This window comes from Alosa pseudoharengus, unplaced genomic scaffold, assembly GCF_046254945.1.
Source record: "Alosa pseudoharengus isolate Yale_2024_CS ecotype anadromous, Long Island Sound unplaced genomic scaffold, YU_APseudo_1.1 YU_APseudo_1.1_scf_6, whole genome shotgun sequence".
Lineage (NCBI taxonomy): Eukaryota > Metazoa > Chordata > Actinopteri > Clupeiformes > Clupeidae > Alosa > Alosa pseudoharengus.
In genome coordinates this window covers 30692019-30708224 of record NW_027468848.1, presented here as the reverse complement: position 1 = coordinate 30708224, position 16206 = coordinate 30692019, and the positions used below count along the sequence as shown (strand labels likewise).

General features: G+C 40.2%; 2 protein-coding genes across 2 annotated transcripts; both read left to right on the top strand.

Annotated features, from left to right (window-relative positions):
- The first annotated feature begins 5891 nt into the window (after positions 1–5891).
- LOC143105948 (permeability factor 2-like) lies at positions 5892–7392 on the top strand. The gene is made up of 4 exons (XM_076270090.1): positions 5892–6019; positions 6269–6392; positions 6485–6562; positions 6958–7392. The coding sequence occupies exons 1-4, from the start codon at positions 5956–5958 to the stop codon at positions 7025–7027; spliced, it is 336 nt and encodes a 111-aa protein (XP_076126205.1). The 5' UTR covers positions 5892–5955; the 3' UTR covers positions 7028–7392.
- Positions 7393–14200: 6808 nt separating this feature from the next.
- Positions 14201–15105, top strand: LOC143105947 (C-X-C motif chemokine 11-1-like). The gene is made up of 4 exons (XM_076270089.1): positions 14201–14295; positions 14446–14569; positions 14669–14758; positions 14857–15105. The coding sequence occupies exons 1-4, from the start codon at positions 14241–14243 to the stop codon at positions 14867–14869; spliced, it is 282 nt and encodes a 93-aa protein (XP_076126204.1). The 5' UTR covers positions 14201–14240; the 3' UTR covers positions 14870–15105.
- The last annotated feature ends 1101 nt before the right edge of the window (positions 15106–16206 follow it).

Sequence of the window (16206 nt, the reverse complement as noted above, 5' to 3'; positions counted from 1 at the left end):
AGACCATAATAGCCTAATTTAGATTTTCACGTAAGATTTCAAAGCTGCGCTAAATGTTTCGTTGGTTAGGATAACAGCATTTACTTCAGGAGCTTCAGGAACCATAATTTCGCTTGCTGCTACTCAGCCAGTGAAATCTGTGAATTCTGATAAAGTCGAGTCAGTGAGTAAAGTATAGCCTACTATGGAGAAGAGACTGATAGCCTGAAACGAGCGAGGAGAGGAGACGGGACGAAGCACAATCAGATGGATATCTAAGTTAACGATAAGTAAGTTATTTTCAAATCATCGATTGCTCAAAGAGGAGAAAGCTAGAGAGCGAGAAGAGAGCTTTATATAACGATACGGGGGCAATACCACGCAAAACTGTCACGTCCGTAACGCCAACTAAATATGGATGTGACAGTTTTGCGCAGAATTGCCCTGGACCTCTTCTATATTCTGAGACAGGCGATTTTAAGCGCCAATTTGAAGCACCTCTACTAGACAAAGCATATATTTTGAGCAAACATAGGGTAGGCTAGGCCCATTCAACAGTGAACTGAGACCACAGAATATTTTACGATTTAAGAAGACAATATGATTGATCCACGACAATCTAGTTAAGCCTACATGCATTCACTGCCCAACAACGTGATATTCCTGGGTTTCAGGGATTTCGGGTCAACATAAAAAAAACTAAAAAAAATAAATTAAACTTGCTGATTAATGGGTTCAAGGAACCAGCTGTGGAATATCCATCCTTGTCTCAGCTCAAATTTTATTTTAAGTTCACGTTAAGATCTTAAAAATAGCCAAGGCTACTCAAGTTTTTCTCCCCAATAGAGTGTGCAAGTGACGCCACTTCCACTTGCCTCCATGGGACCTATCTTTCAAAAAATTTTGAACGCCAGTCTATACATGGATTTCTATGGAACGTCACGAAAACATGCGTGCGCAACCAAGAGGCAGAAAGCACCACAGAACAGCATAGAGCAATGCAAAAGAGCAAAAGAATAAAATGAGTTTTTGTGCTGAAAACTGCACCAATTCGAAATCACGATGGCTAGAGAATGTTAAATATGTTCAATATCCCTAACGGAATGCATGTCTTCGCCAAAAATGACAAAATACGATGTTATATTAATAATCCAAATGTACGTCAAACTTTGAAATATAGTCTGAAATGAGATGTTATTATCATTGAGACAACAGGGGTATACAAAAAAATCCGATTGTAGCTTACAGCAGCCGACTATTTAGGTTAAGTTTATAACGTTGTGGACGGCCACCAAGCGTCTTCTGCCTCGCGGCTGCGCGCGCATCTAGTTTTGTTGGTAAACGGGAAACCCGTGTATGGCGAAAAATAAATTATTTTCTGGTCCCGGTTGACTTGTGCCTTGAATTACCGATATGATGTTTGTCAATTTTAAAGACAATTTTTCATGTAAAGACATTTGCAGTTTGTTTCGTAACTATTGAATTACAACATTGTGAAAGATCGTAATTCCAACGACTACAAACCCATCAGTCGCGCTAGTGACGTTAGCTCATTCACAGCCACACTAGATGTACAAGCATACCAGCAACAGGTCTTAATTGGGCTTTCCTTGCCGATGAAAATACCATGAGTCAGAGGATTAAACACATCAGGTAAGTTGTATTCGTCCATAGACTGTGCATTACATACTGTTAAGTGACAGCAGGCAGCAAGATGCAACCGTTAACTAGCATAACAGCTATCAGCTAGCTTCTAATCTTATCGTTTCATTACGTTGGTGACGTACATCGTTCGAGACGAGAGATGTAGTCCACTGAGCGGATTCGTACAAAACCAACATAACTTTTGAAGTCTATCGAACAACAGTACTTTCTTGACGTGAAAAATTATCTTTTAAATTCACACACATCATATGTGAAATTCGTGGCACAATTCAAACTGGACCAAAAAAAAATTGTTATCTCTCCATTAACTCCCGTTCATATTTTTTTTAAAGACAGGTCCCTTGTAGCGGAAGTAAAACGGAAGTCACTGGCACACTCTATTAGGCTACTCTTATCTTGCCTTATTTCTCCTCATTTCGAATGTTGCCTTTTAGGCTACTTATTTTATTTCACATTAAACATTAGGCCTAGGCCTACAATCTTCTATTTCTTGAATTTCCCCTTGGGGATCAATAAAGTATCTATCTATCTATCTATCTATCTATCTATCTACAACTAGGCTCCATCCATCCATCCTAATATTATACATACATACTGTACACATAGCCTAAACACGCACGTTAAACATTATGATGCTCCGGACCTTTGCTTGAGGAAATTTTCCGTAACTGGACCTCGCTGAAGATTAATTGAATACCTTTTGCGCGTCTTTCGTATGAATGTGCGAGTTCAGTTCCTGCAAGGTAGGTATAATTTTTTGCGTAGGCTTATGTTGTCGTTTCATCAGTGGAAACCAGATTTAGTTATGTTTTTGTGTGTAGTTATGAACACAAATAAAGGCAACATTTTCGTACACACTCAGATTTCTTTACTGAAAAGTAGCTATCCAAAGTAATGCAAAGTTAGGCCTATGCTATGTGTGTTAACGTTTCACACGGTCAGGATATCGGATGTCACTTCTACAAGTATCCCAGGCTTATCTTTGAACCTTTTCAAAATTGACCGAGATTGACCGAGGTCCTCCGAAGTCCTCATTGTGACATAGTAAAAGGGGGCGGGGCTTGGGATCGGTCGATTGCCTGGGGCCTCGGCCACCAGGGGGCCTCGTCATCCCCGTATCGTATTTCGTTTTTTTTTTTTTTAATAAATGATCACCGCATCCAAACAATATATTCTAATATAATAATCCATAATAAAGATTTAAAAAATATTTTGCCTCATGACTGCTCATAAACTCATCATAAAATCAAATGACTGCAGGTCCGCTTTCTGTCACCATAGCAGCAACTAACGAGGTCTTGGTGAGGAGTTGAGTTGAGCGATTGACAGCAGCCATGAAACGTTTCCAGAGTGGAAGTGATAAAAGAAAAAGAAAAAGCGAGAAGGAAGAATTAAGAAAGAAATTGCCTAAATTAACCAACTTCTTCCAGTCGAAGAATTCTTCCACGGAAGAAAGTAATTTGGATAGCTCTTGTAGCTTAGGCCTACTAGGCCTACATAGCCTATTCTACTGATGATGATGATGATTATGATGTTGATCTAAGTGAAACAGTCGTGAGGGATCACTGTCACTGCCGAAGTCCGCACTGGTGCTGTTGGTGCTGCTACGGACACCATTTCAGTAGCAGAAGCTTTGGGTGCAAACGAAACCAGTACGTGAGTAGCCCTAACACAATACCTAGCACTAGGCTACAGTTATCAGTGACGACCCTGCGTTATGGCCAGACACCGTAAGAGATGCAGAGCGAGTTGAAATCGTTAAAAAAAAGGCTCTGTGCAAATTAAGAACTTTGAATTCCCCAAAAATGCAGATAAACCACCCAGAAGATTCACGGTTGAACATTATTACATGACCATGAAAAATGGAGAAAAAAACAAAGAGAAAATGGCTAGTTTATTCGGTCAGTGCAGACGCTGTTTATTGTTTTGGATGTCGGCTTTTTGGAAGATCGAACACCTCATTTAGTTCGCACGCACACACTCACTCTCACTCTCTCTCTCTCCCTCTCTTCTACACATAGCCTACACGGACAGACTCTCATACAGTACATAGCTACATAGAGTATATTCACACACAGAGACGCCAAACCCCTAGCCTACTCTCTCTCTCTCACACACACACACACACACACACACACATACAGACCATTCATAATTGTAATACTTTCAAAGGTTTTTACTAATGTTTTTTTAAATGTCATCTATGGCAATACATATTTGTTGTATTTGAGTATGCCTCAGCGTCCCATTATTATAGAAAAAAGTGTGTTTTAGGGTTGTGGTGTGTGTGTGTGTGTGTGTGTGGGGGGGGGGGGGGGGTTGGGAGGGGCCTCTGGATCTTTGCCTTGGGCCTCAAAGTGTCCAGGTCCGTCCCTGACTGTGTTAACTTGCATCTCCACTACATCTCTATGTGTCATGCAAATATTGGAAGCACTTCCTCCCTCCTATCCTTCCTCTCTATATGGATTAATTGAGATTATGCCATGTCTTACTTACCATAACTGTTCTCCTTTTGCCCACCCCCTTATCCGACTAGTTCTGTTGCAAGACTGTGACACTGTCGTCTTTTACACATAAAAATTTCAAATAAGTCAACATCTTACTTTGATCCAAACCATCAAAAGGCATTATATTTGTATCAAAAGTATTAAAACAGACAAATTAACAAATATATTTTGATTATATTTAAATTGCAATTACAGCCTCACTTTGTCAATTAGTAGTTCAATTTCTACAGAGCAATATTTGCTAAGAAGCTAAAGAAAGAAGGTTTTAAGCAAAGCAAAGAAAGTGATTGCTGGTAAGGATGTTACTATCTGTAAACATTTAATAATAAAGCTGAACCTAAATGATCTGACCAACCATTTTTATCTACAAGTTAGGGTTATCATAGGAGCAAGTGCAGCTATCAAAACTATTATTTTGTAGTGTGTTAAAGTATACACTAGATGGCACAAAAGGAGTGAAGTTTAACTTTGTCAGGAGAGAGGATAGTGGAATTCAGAGCATGTGGAATTACAGTAATCAGATAAATGACAAAGACCTGCAATCAAGTCATCCCATCTCATTTGTGATTTTAGATATTTACTCTGTCACTCATATATCATTGACAAGGGAGAAACAATTTAAGATACTCTGAGTCCTGCCATTAAAACTTTGATTTAACTTTTACATAAAAGTGTTCCTGCCAGGAATGTGGATGTTTATTAGTGGACATATACTGTACAGCCAACTGACCTATGCACTTCAGGCAAAAACAAGAGATGCTTTGCTTGAAAGCTGTTCTGACTACAGCAGTCACAGTGTTTTTTCAACATTTCGCTTTAAATGGCATGCCTGCCTTTATTGTGTTTACGTGAATCGCTTATTTTAAATAGCCACTGATGGAGGGGAATTCACTCTTGATGTGGTGACTGTTTTGTGATGGTCTATCACACAGGTAGACGTGAATAGTGGAATGGTTTTCAGTAGTAAGTTCAGACATGGCTTACTTCTCCTGCTGACACTGGCTGCCGAGGGCCGTGCTTGTCTTGTTGGTCTCGTCCAGTCCTTTGTCCCAATAGGCAGCTTCAGACTAAATGCACCAGGATGTTTATTTTACGGGCAGCCGTGGCTTACTGGTTAGCGCTTCAGACTTGTGACCGGAGGGTTGCCGGTTCGAACCCCGACCAGTATAGAAAGCGGCTGAAGTGCCCTTGAGCAAGGCACCTAACCCCTCACTACTCCCCAAGCGCCGTATAAAGAGTATTTATACTTATACTTACTACTATTTTTGGGCATTTGGACATAGTTTTGCTGGCCTAATCCCACTGAGGGCTTTTGTCAGACTGGGGGAGCTCTGTTTTGAAATAACATTGTGTTGGCCATCTGACTATCTTGCTTTTAGTGTTGTTTGTTTGTTCGATGACATCACGCTCAGATCAGAGCCAGGATGCGATGTGCTTGTGTTGTGAGTTGGGTGGTCTGCTGTGTTAGAGGGACCCTGTGGTTGGACTCATATGCACCTTTGTTGATGGTAAAATAAGCATGTGCGTTTGATGATTTCCTAAGGTGTCATATGTTACTACTGTTGAACTGGCAAAATCTAATGTCATGCCATACACTCTGACTTTTAACTAAAGGCTCATCACACACAATTTGAAAAAGCAAAAAGCCACTCCTCTGAAATGTGCACAGCCCGACCTCCTAATGTTTTCGAAAGTGAAACTGAATTGCCCCCAAGCTTAGTATAAAGCTTCACAGGCAAAAGGTCTGAGCGCATTCTGCTCCAGGCAGTTAAGAGGATAAAGAATTGCATACCTCAGCTCCAAGATGAAAATAACTCTTACATTAGTTTCTTGTATACTTTTTGGAGTTAGTGTTACATCGAGCAAAGGTAAGTAAATGTGCCAGTGATTTTACATTGTTGTTTTTTTCAACATTGCAATTCTATAGTACAGCCGACATAGAAACATTATCATATCAAATCAGCTGCATAATGGTAGGCTCAGTTATACCACTGAATATAGGAGCGAGTTTAAAACAAAATTATGATTAAAGTTCATATTAAAATCACAGTTAATCTGTGTTACTTTCATACCTGCTTTGGATTTGTTTGTTAGTAAATGGGCTTGTTTGTTTTCAGGACACATTGGAGGAAGTCTAGAGAGATGTACATGCCATGGACAAAGACAAAGAGTCAGACGACAACTGATCGAAAAAGTCCAAGTTCTGCCACCAAGTGTGTCCTGTTCAAAGTTGGAAATTTTGTGAGTATGATTTTGGTTTAAGTCTCTCTGGCTTGTTGTTTTGTATGTTGTATTTGAGCACACAAATAATCACAAGTTTTTAAATGTGTTAGGGTTACCTTGAAAAACAACAAGAAGGCCTGCGTGAACCCAAAAGGGAAACAAGGGAAACGTTTCCTCAAACTTCAAAGGTTAGTAGTTACAAACACATGCGTGGGTGTTCGTGTTGGGGGGTGGGGGGGTAATGGGTAACGGTTGTGGTAATGGGAGCGGAGGTGGGGGGTGGGGGGGGGGTTAGGTTTAATTAGGGAAACATGAACTGTATGAGATATATGGGGGGAAGTGTAACCAATCTATTCTTTTCTTTTCTTTCTCATTATTTCCCCCTGATACTTTTTGGAAATTTATCTGGACATTTACAGCAATATGATGCTTTGGGTGTGATAACACTACTAAGAGCACAATAGCACTCTAATCTGTTTTAATCAATTTTACTGAGCAAATATACCCAGACTCCTACAATTTAAAATGTCCCTGAAATAAGTACTTATTTAATCACCTTTGTTTTGTTTTTTTTTCTCCTCAGTGATAGCAAACAAGGCAAAAGACGAAACCCCGGACCTAAAAAGAGACAAAACCGGCAGAAGCAAAGCTGATAGGCCTACATGGACGGGGCAGGCCTGAAACTGTGGCTGTGTGTTGATCATGTTACAAGGGTGCACTCCTGTACATTTGTACAAAGGAGAGGTCTTTGTCCAACCTGTCAGTAGTGGAGCTCTAAAAATAGGCGTTGACCATATACACTGGCACTGGTCTAATAGCTGCTCTAATTGCACCCTCACCTGAATATGTGGCTTTGCCAACCTGTAGTGGTAGCACTGTGATTGCTTAAGGCATTTTGTGGTTACTGTTTGCTCATAATTTGTTTTCATAATGTACATAGTTCTCTGTAATGAAGTTCCACTACCTCTTTTCTGTGATATATATTTTAATTGAAATAAAATCATGTTTTAATATTAAACTTAAATGTCTTTGTTCTTCTTTTTTATATCACAGTAACATTTCAGTTCCCAGTGGGTTATCAGCACGCACACACACACACACACACACACACACACACACACAAACAGGATACGACATTTCCCAGGTCCCTATAAAGTCAGTGTGTTTCTCCTCCCATCAACTGCTAGGTCCAGTTAGCTACTATTAGGCTGGTCAACTGAATGATTTGAGAGTGATTACAGTTTTGTATGATTGCTTAAACACTAAAATCAAATTTATTCCACAGTTAGCGAAACCTTACACTCAAGCAGCAGAACATCAGCCCTGATTTGCACTATTAGCACATTATCAGCCACACACTTTTTGCAAAACACTACACAAATTTATTTACAAAACACTAAACACATTTCTCTACTTTAGACACAGAAAACTCAGATAATGTCTCCTCTTTGCAATTTCAAGGCACTACCTTCCAAAATACACAATTGTTTAAAATGCAACTATCAGGTGTGAAGACACTTATGATTACAGTTTTTTTACAACTGTTTACACACATTTTCAAAACTCTGTGTCTATTTTTCAAAACTCCACACACAAAACCCACAATTGCTCACACAAAATGCAAAATGCCTCAAATCTCCAGCAAAATGACACACAACATTCAAAATGTCGCAAACACATCTTTAAACCAAAAATTCGCCTCACATTATAAACACTTTTTTCATAATATGACATTTTGGATACATCATGTACACACTGTTGCTTAAAACCTAAAGCTCTTCTGTCTTAGGCTTTCTATATGTATTTCCATACAAGAGTGAAAGTTACGGTATCAACAAAGAGAAGTTGTAATACACAGTAAAAATGCAAGCAATATTGAAACCAAAAATAGTGATTTTTCCCAAATAATTTGCTGTTGCGAATACAAGAAAAAAAGCAAAGCAGAATACAATGACAACCAGATGTACATGGAGTTTTGAAAAAACTGATTTTGCCTAAGACGGAAATTACACTACTATCAAATTACTTTGCTTTTTCCAAAGAAAAGTGTGTGTGTGTGTGTGTTTATGTGTGTGTGTGTGTGTGTGTGTTTGTGTGTGTGTGTGTGTGTGTGTGTGGGGGGGGGGGGGGGGGGGGGGTCGTGTACAGTATGTATTCATAGACTGCAGAAACAAACAATCCCAATAGTAAGGCATTTCTGGAGGCACAGAAAAATGTATCCGATACTGTAATTTTCCTTTCAAAGTATCTGCACTGAATATTTCAACCGGAAATCCTCTAGGAGCAGATTGAAAGGGTCTATACCTAGAGAGTATATCTATTCATTGGCCTATACTAAGGCAATGATTGGATTGTGTTCAGTAAAGTAAAGAGTGTTTACACATGTGAAGAGAGAGAGTGAAGCACTGGTGATTTAGTGTGGCATTTTGATGGGTTGCGTTTGAAAAAGTTAACACAAGTTACTTCCTGTTAGATTTTGTGTGTTAGGTAGAAAATTGTGTGTGGTGTTTTGCAAAATGTGTTTTAGTAAATTGAAAACTGAGTCAAACACTGAGAATTAGTGTATGGTTTTGGACATTTGGTGTGGTGTTATGATATTTGGAAGACATGTTTAGAAAATTGTGTGACAAGCAAAGATTTAGTGTGTAAGCAGTTGAAAAAAACTGTAAACTCAGCAATCAGTCCTAAACACTGGGCATCAAGTGAGCCCTTGACAAAGGGTCTTTTATTTTCAAAGTTAATGCAGTCTTACCATTTCAATGAGAGTCTTTAGGAAATGTTTTAAAAAAAAAGAAATAATTATTTTGATATCAATGATATCAATCAGCTGTGGCCTACTGGTTGGGCTTCGGGCTTGTAACCGAAGGATTGCCGGTTCAATCAAAAATGTGGCGGGGGAAGTGGTTGAGCACTGCTCTCCTATGCCCACATCCACGGCTGAAGTGCCCTTGAGCAAGGCACCTAACCCCTCACTGCTCCCCGAACACCACTGTAGCAGGTACATGTAGCTCACTGCTTCGGGTTAGAGTGTGCTTTACCTCACTGTGTGCTGTTTGTGTTTCACTAATTCACAGATTGGGATAAATGCAGAGACCAAATTTCCCTCACAGGATCAAAAAAGTATATATACTTATACTTAGGGACCGTTCGTTATTATGACCGCCGCGCAGCGAAGCGGCGGTCATATAGGTTTAGTCAGAACTTTTTTTTTATTTATTTATTTATTTATTTATTTCGCATGCCCAAATTTCCGTCATTGAGTCCCGGGACACTGAAAGACCGGGGTACACGAAACTTGGTGGGCATGTAACCCCACATGGATAGCATGGAACCATCGTTTTTCGTTTTGATCTGTAGCCCCCCCGCTTGACTGGACCCCCCGAAAGGAGGGTAGGGCAGACACAGTTTTCTGTGAATATCTCGAAAACCGTAGGGTTTAGGAGGACCATTTTTTTTTGTATGTTGATCTCAAGGGGCCATGTCAACCCATTCCATAACCACTCATTTCATGTATAGCGCCACCTAGTTAAACACAAAAAAGTAAAAATGAGGTGTTGTAATTGAAGGTATCTGTGACCTAACATAGTCAAAACTGCACAAAATTGGAAGTGTAGTATCATTATGACACCCTCTGTATGCACGCCAAATTTTGTGGAATTCCGTTCATGGGGGGCCTCACAATAAATTAATTTATGTTACTATACACCAACTGGCCTGTAGGTGGCCGGAGACAGTTTTCTGTGAATATCTCGAGAACCGTAGGGCCTAGGAGGTCCACCTTTTTTATGTATGTTGGTCTTAAGGGGGCATGTCAACCCATCCCATTACCACTTATTTCATGTATAGCGCCACCTAGTTAAAAATTAAAAAGCAAAAAATTAGGTGTTTTCATCACAATATCTCTGGCTGACAAGGTCAAAACTGCACAAAATTAAAAGTGTAGGATCATTATGACACCCTCCGAATGCATGCCAAGTTTTGTGTACTTTCGTTCATGGGGGGCCTTACAATAAAATTATTTATGTGTACATTTAATGACGTACACCAACAAGGATTCCCAGGACACTGAAAGACCGGGGTACACAAAACTTGGTGGGCATGTACCCCCACATGGATAGCATGGAACCGTAATTTTTCGTTTTGATCTGTAGCCCCCCCGCTGGACTGGACCCCCCGAAAGGAGGGTAGGGCAGACACAGTTCTCTGTGAATATCTTGAGAACTGTAGGGCCTAGGATGACCATTTTTTTCCGTATGTTTGCCTCCAGGGGTCATGTTAACCCATTTCATGTGCACACATGTGCACAAACAGATACACACACACACACACATACATTCACAGTAATCATACGTATGACACATACTCACACAGTAGACATATGTACGCTTGCATGCACAGGCACATACGCAGGCACACACACAAGCACGCACACACACACTCACACACACACACACCCACACACATAACATAAACATAACACAAACAATCAAGAATTTCTCAGAATTATGAACAGGCAAGATGGAGGTGGGGTTGTATAAAATGAATTTTACATGTGAAATCTATGAACTAATCATGTTTTGGTACTTGTTGTCTAGCAGATACCAGTGAGAATTGAGTGTGGATAATGCAATTTAGTGAGACAGTTAGAATCATATAGGCCTTTCAGCGTGATTTCTTTTTGTGGAAAAAATGTGCTGGACTGGGCGGCGGTCATATTTTGTACCGCTCTGCGGTACATCTAGTTTATAAACGGGGTCACCGGAGGAAAATAGGGGAGGGTCATGTCTTTTTATTCTTTGTTGAGGGGAGGGTCACCTAACTTTTTTTTGTCTAGGAGGGAGGGTCACCCATCTTTTGTATTAATGAAAACAGCAAAAAATCAAAGTGGCTTGTTTGATTGTTGATTTCTGTCGCCATATAACGTTCTCTTTCGTCCCATAGCTCTGTCAACATTGAACAATGAAAATGAGGAAGATTTCCCGGGTTTCTCAGGCAAAATACGGAAAATGTCAACATTCGTCCCCATTAACGTTGGAAGGGTTGGAGCAACAAAGTAGCCTACTTTATTCACGCCTAACAGCCTATATCCATTTGGTCAACTTTATCCAGCCCTAAAAAAGCTAAATTTAACTTTGGTTTACTTGTAGTTTATCATGTAGCCTAACTTTAAACAGTGTGCATGCTTAACACAAAGCATACTTGTGCTTCATTCATCCACACATCCAGCTCCTAACGTTTTGACAAGCATTTCTACCAATTGACCTTGTTCCTGCCCATCTCTAGCTTTGCTGTCTCCATCCTTTCTGTTTTTGTTGTTTGCAAAAAAATATATAGTATTTATTGTTAACCAGCAACAAGTGCAATTTGTTAATCGCTGTCATTCTCTCTCCTGCCAACAAAAATGTGTTAGGCCTACGTTCCAAGTAGCAGTGCGTAATTCTGCTTCATAAAGTTGAACAAATACATTTGGTCATATAAATAGCCAGTTTATGGTCTACAGCAGCGGTTCCCAAACTTTTTTCCCCGCGGACCACCTTCTACATCCTGATTCGGCTCGCGTACCCCCACCATCCAACACATAAAAAAGTAACACATTCTATTGACGCATTCCAGGCATCGTTGTTTAATTAGCCGCCCTACATGATAACATAATCAAAATGTACAACTGGTCTATGAGCTCTCACGTTAAAAAAAAAAAAAACAGTGTGGAGAACCACATTAGAATGGTTAGGTAGCATCTCACTGCAGACTACGCACTGTGGCTTTGGGCAGTCTGTCTCCCACGTGAAGCCTAGGACTATACTGTGTGCCTCATCATACTTTTGCTTTCTTCGCGCAGTCTTTTCTGTCTCGTTCTTTCTTTTATCCCCCTGCACTTCATCTCCACCTTCATTAGTCTGCCCCCATCCCATCGTTACCTGTGTCCTGCTCTGTTTCTCTTGCTTCTCCTCTTCGATCGCTTTAATTAGGCCTTTTGGACAGTGTCCCAGTTTTTAGCCACTTTTCCATGTTTACGCAGCGTTCTACCTAGCCTATACTTCAACGAAACTACGCGCCAGATATTTTGGCTGCCCGCAGGAAATCACATGTATTGTGTGTAGCTTATTTTTTTAATAAAGACATAGCCTATTATAGAGTTTACAAATGATTTCCTTTAATTTCACGTTTCCATATCATTATAACCCGATTCGAAATTATGTATTATTTATTAATTAATTAGAGTATTAATTAATTAATCATTTTTAACTCCTTTCCGCCATTGCCCTTTTCATCTCGCGTACCCCCTAGTTGCAGCTCGCGTACCACCAGGGGTACGCGTACCACAGTTTGGGAATCCCTGGTCTACAGTGTAGTTGGTAAGTTATGGTAGACCAACTTGGAGTGAATATACAGGGGGAATTCTTTGTCTAGCTGAGTAGCCTGGCAGGTGCGCATAGGCATAGCCTACGGCCGAACACCGCAAGCGCTAATGAATCTTGCTCTCACGACAACCACGTCGTTAACTTAAATAGGCCTAGGTTAACATCACTCTGAGTTCGCATTCAAGCAAGCAAAACGATGATTTGAATACATCTGTTTCACTGGAAGGGCAAGGGGTAACAACAGGACAACACAGAGACAGGCCAGAATGCAGGACTAATGTTATGAGTATTACAGTAATATGGGATATTCTACGGGAAAATATTAAAACGGCAAGACAGCAGGGAAACGTTAAAATTATAAGCTCCCAAATTGACGCTCGTCTGAGAAATTGAGTTTTGGATAATGTTCAGCTTCGTCAGCTTTACAATGACTGAGGAAGCCTAGAGACGAGTCCATAGCAACAAGTTCATGTGTTGAATTTGTTATTACCCAGTGTGCTTTGTTGAATGGTCTCAATGCTTTATTGTTTTATTTCATGTGAATACTTACTAGAGGAGTAACTTTTCAAGTAGGCTAATGCAGTTGCAGGAAGTGTGCATTTAGTTTCCATGCTTATTGTGTTTCCACAACAATGTTAGGGAGTAAATCTACTGAAATGGCCACCATCTTGGTGAAGTGTGATGTGTAAGATCAGAAAGCAGAGGTTGATTTTAGGACGGTAGCATATGTTGATGTGTTCTCATAGCGCGTAAGAGCGTGGGTGGAAGACATCGACGATTGGCCGGGGAGGGTCATGTCATTTTTGAAAATGCTGCTGGAGGGTCGTTGAAAATCATATTGCAGGCAGGGGAGGGTCATGCAACTTTTGATCGAAGCACTCAAAATTCCTCCGGTGATCCCATTTATAAATAACGAACGGTCCCTTACTTATAATGATTGTCTTCCAAAAGATCATTTCCTAGGGTGTCATATGTTATTACTGTTGATCTGGCAAAATGTAATGTCATGCAATGCACTCTGACTCAACAAAATCTCAGCATCACACACAATATGAGGTTTTGTTCATTGTTCTCATCTGTGATTTATTGTTAATACAGATCAAATGTATCCGTGGGTGATATTTGGCAATGGGCACTTAACCTTTGGTGGCCACAGGCACAGACAGTGAAAGCCATGGGAAAGTCAGTGTCTGCCCTCGTTTTCTCATAGACAGTCTGTTTCCGAGAAATGGGAACCTGCCAGAGGGATGTGTGTTGGCTGAAGTGTTGGCTTACAGCCCAGTGAGTGTGGCTTAGTGGTTTATGTGGTGCTTGCACGTGTGTGTGTGTGTGTGTGTGTGTGTGTATGTGTATGTGTGTGTGTGTGTGTAAGAGAGAGAGAGACAGATGAGGCAAGAGTAAAAAAGGGAAAGCCCCAATTGACAGTACAAATAGGCTACATGAGCCATTCACCATTCATTCACAACTCAACACGGCATCGAGACAATCACGACAATCAGAAACCATGAAGTCTGCGGCTCTTGTCATTATGGCATTTCTACTCTTGGTAGATGTGAAAGGTGAGGTACAGTATTTATCCTACTTACTTGCACCCTTGTACTGAGCATGTCATTTCAGATCAGACTTGAGTTATTACTAGGTCAGGCTGATATTCAGAGACCACGTGAGCACAAATGAGTACATTTTTAACATTCTTCTTTTTTTTACAGCGTTTCGGGCGCCACAAGGAAGATGCCAGTGTTTAAATGGACTAGTGGACTTCATTCCTCGACACAACATTGCTAAATTAGAAATACACCCAGTTAGTTCCTCGTGTACCAACTTGGAGATTGTGTAAGCATCACAAAAGAGCATAAATAAGTGACTTTGTTGTTTATTTGACGTATATGCTCACAACTAACTGTTCATATGTCCATTTGTCTCCTCCTTTAGTGTTACTCTGAAGGCCAACAAAGGGAAGAAATGTCTAAATCCAAAAGCAGAGTATACTGAAAAAGTCATCAAGGCTACAATACAGAGGAGGTAAGCTGCTAGACTTGGACTTGACCTTTTATAGCCATGGTCATGTAATATTGTTGCATTCTGCTGACAGGAATGGTGTGTGTTTGATTCTGTTGCAGGCATGTCCAGTAGATAAGGAGCAGATTCGGTCCTCTCTGCTATTCTGTTTCAGGTATACTGACTTCCTGGATGTTTTTTTTTATTTGTTTACTGTAAATGCTGAACTATGTACATACTGAACATGTAAATATGTAAATATTTATGTTTTTTTGCACACTCTACATTGTATATGCCATTTTTGTACAGTCTTGTTTTGTTTTTTGAAATAAAAAAGCTGTTTCTTTTTGGACAAACAGTATGTAGGCAAACTGTTCTGACCTTGTGGCTTAATCAGGGATGCTTCAAAGCACTGTAATAGGGCTCTATGAACTCCTAGGGCTCTATGACAAAGTGAGCACATATGCTTTTCATAAATACGTGTGACTTCAAAAAAAAAATACCATGCACTCACGATAAAGGTGCTAGAAACAAATAATAACTGAAATGTCAAAAGAACTTGTCTGCACACTTTAATCCATGCTAGATTATTTAATAAAAGGCCAAGCTTTTGGTCATCCGACCATCATCAGGGCATAACCGTGATGATGAATATAAATACATGTGACCAAAGCGCAACATAAACATATATCGGATTGTAACAGACATATCACAAAGAAAGAAAATAAAGTTATATAGCCTAGGTGCATGGCAGCATATCCGAACATAAACAATAGGTCTTAGGCCAGTCTAGGAAAGGAGAGGATGAATGAGAGACAGGACAGGGCAGAGAAGAATGTGCACATACAAATCATACAGAATGTTGGCAGAGAAGGAGGACAATAAAGGGGGTCACACACAACTACACACGTATCAAAATCGGCCTGAAAAATAGAAAGGGCAGTTGGGCAGTTTCTTGTGGATCTGAAAGCAAAATAAGTGAAAGTGGGAGTATCCTACTCTTTTCATGCTCCGTCTCATTTCAAACAGTTTTGTACCTCTTTCATGTCTATGGATTGGCTGGGCAAGCATCTAAATTCCCTTGGGAACAAGCACATGCCTTATGTTGCATTTCTCTGTGAAACCAGTGGCGTGACACCTACATACATGTACACACCTTTGTAATTACACCTTGGGATGGGTGAACCACACTTTCAGGTTTGGTGGCAACATTTGTTAGTAGAAACACACACGTGTCCTTTATGGCATACTGACCTGCTTCTTGTTGCAAACTATTTCTGAGTCATCTGATAATGCCTGTGATCTACCTTGGAAAAAAGAGGTCATGAGAAACAGATTCTGTTTTCTTTTGGTCCCTGAAAATCTTGCCGACATCATTTGCCAAAACTCAGCAGCAATATGGACAATAAGCTCACAGACTTGAGGAAGTGTAAAGTGTAGTCACGTGTTGTGGCAGTCCCTTCAGTGGCACT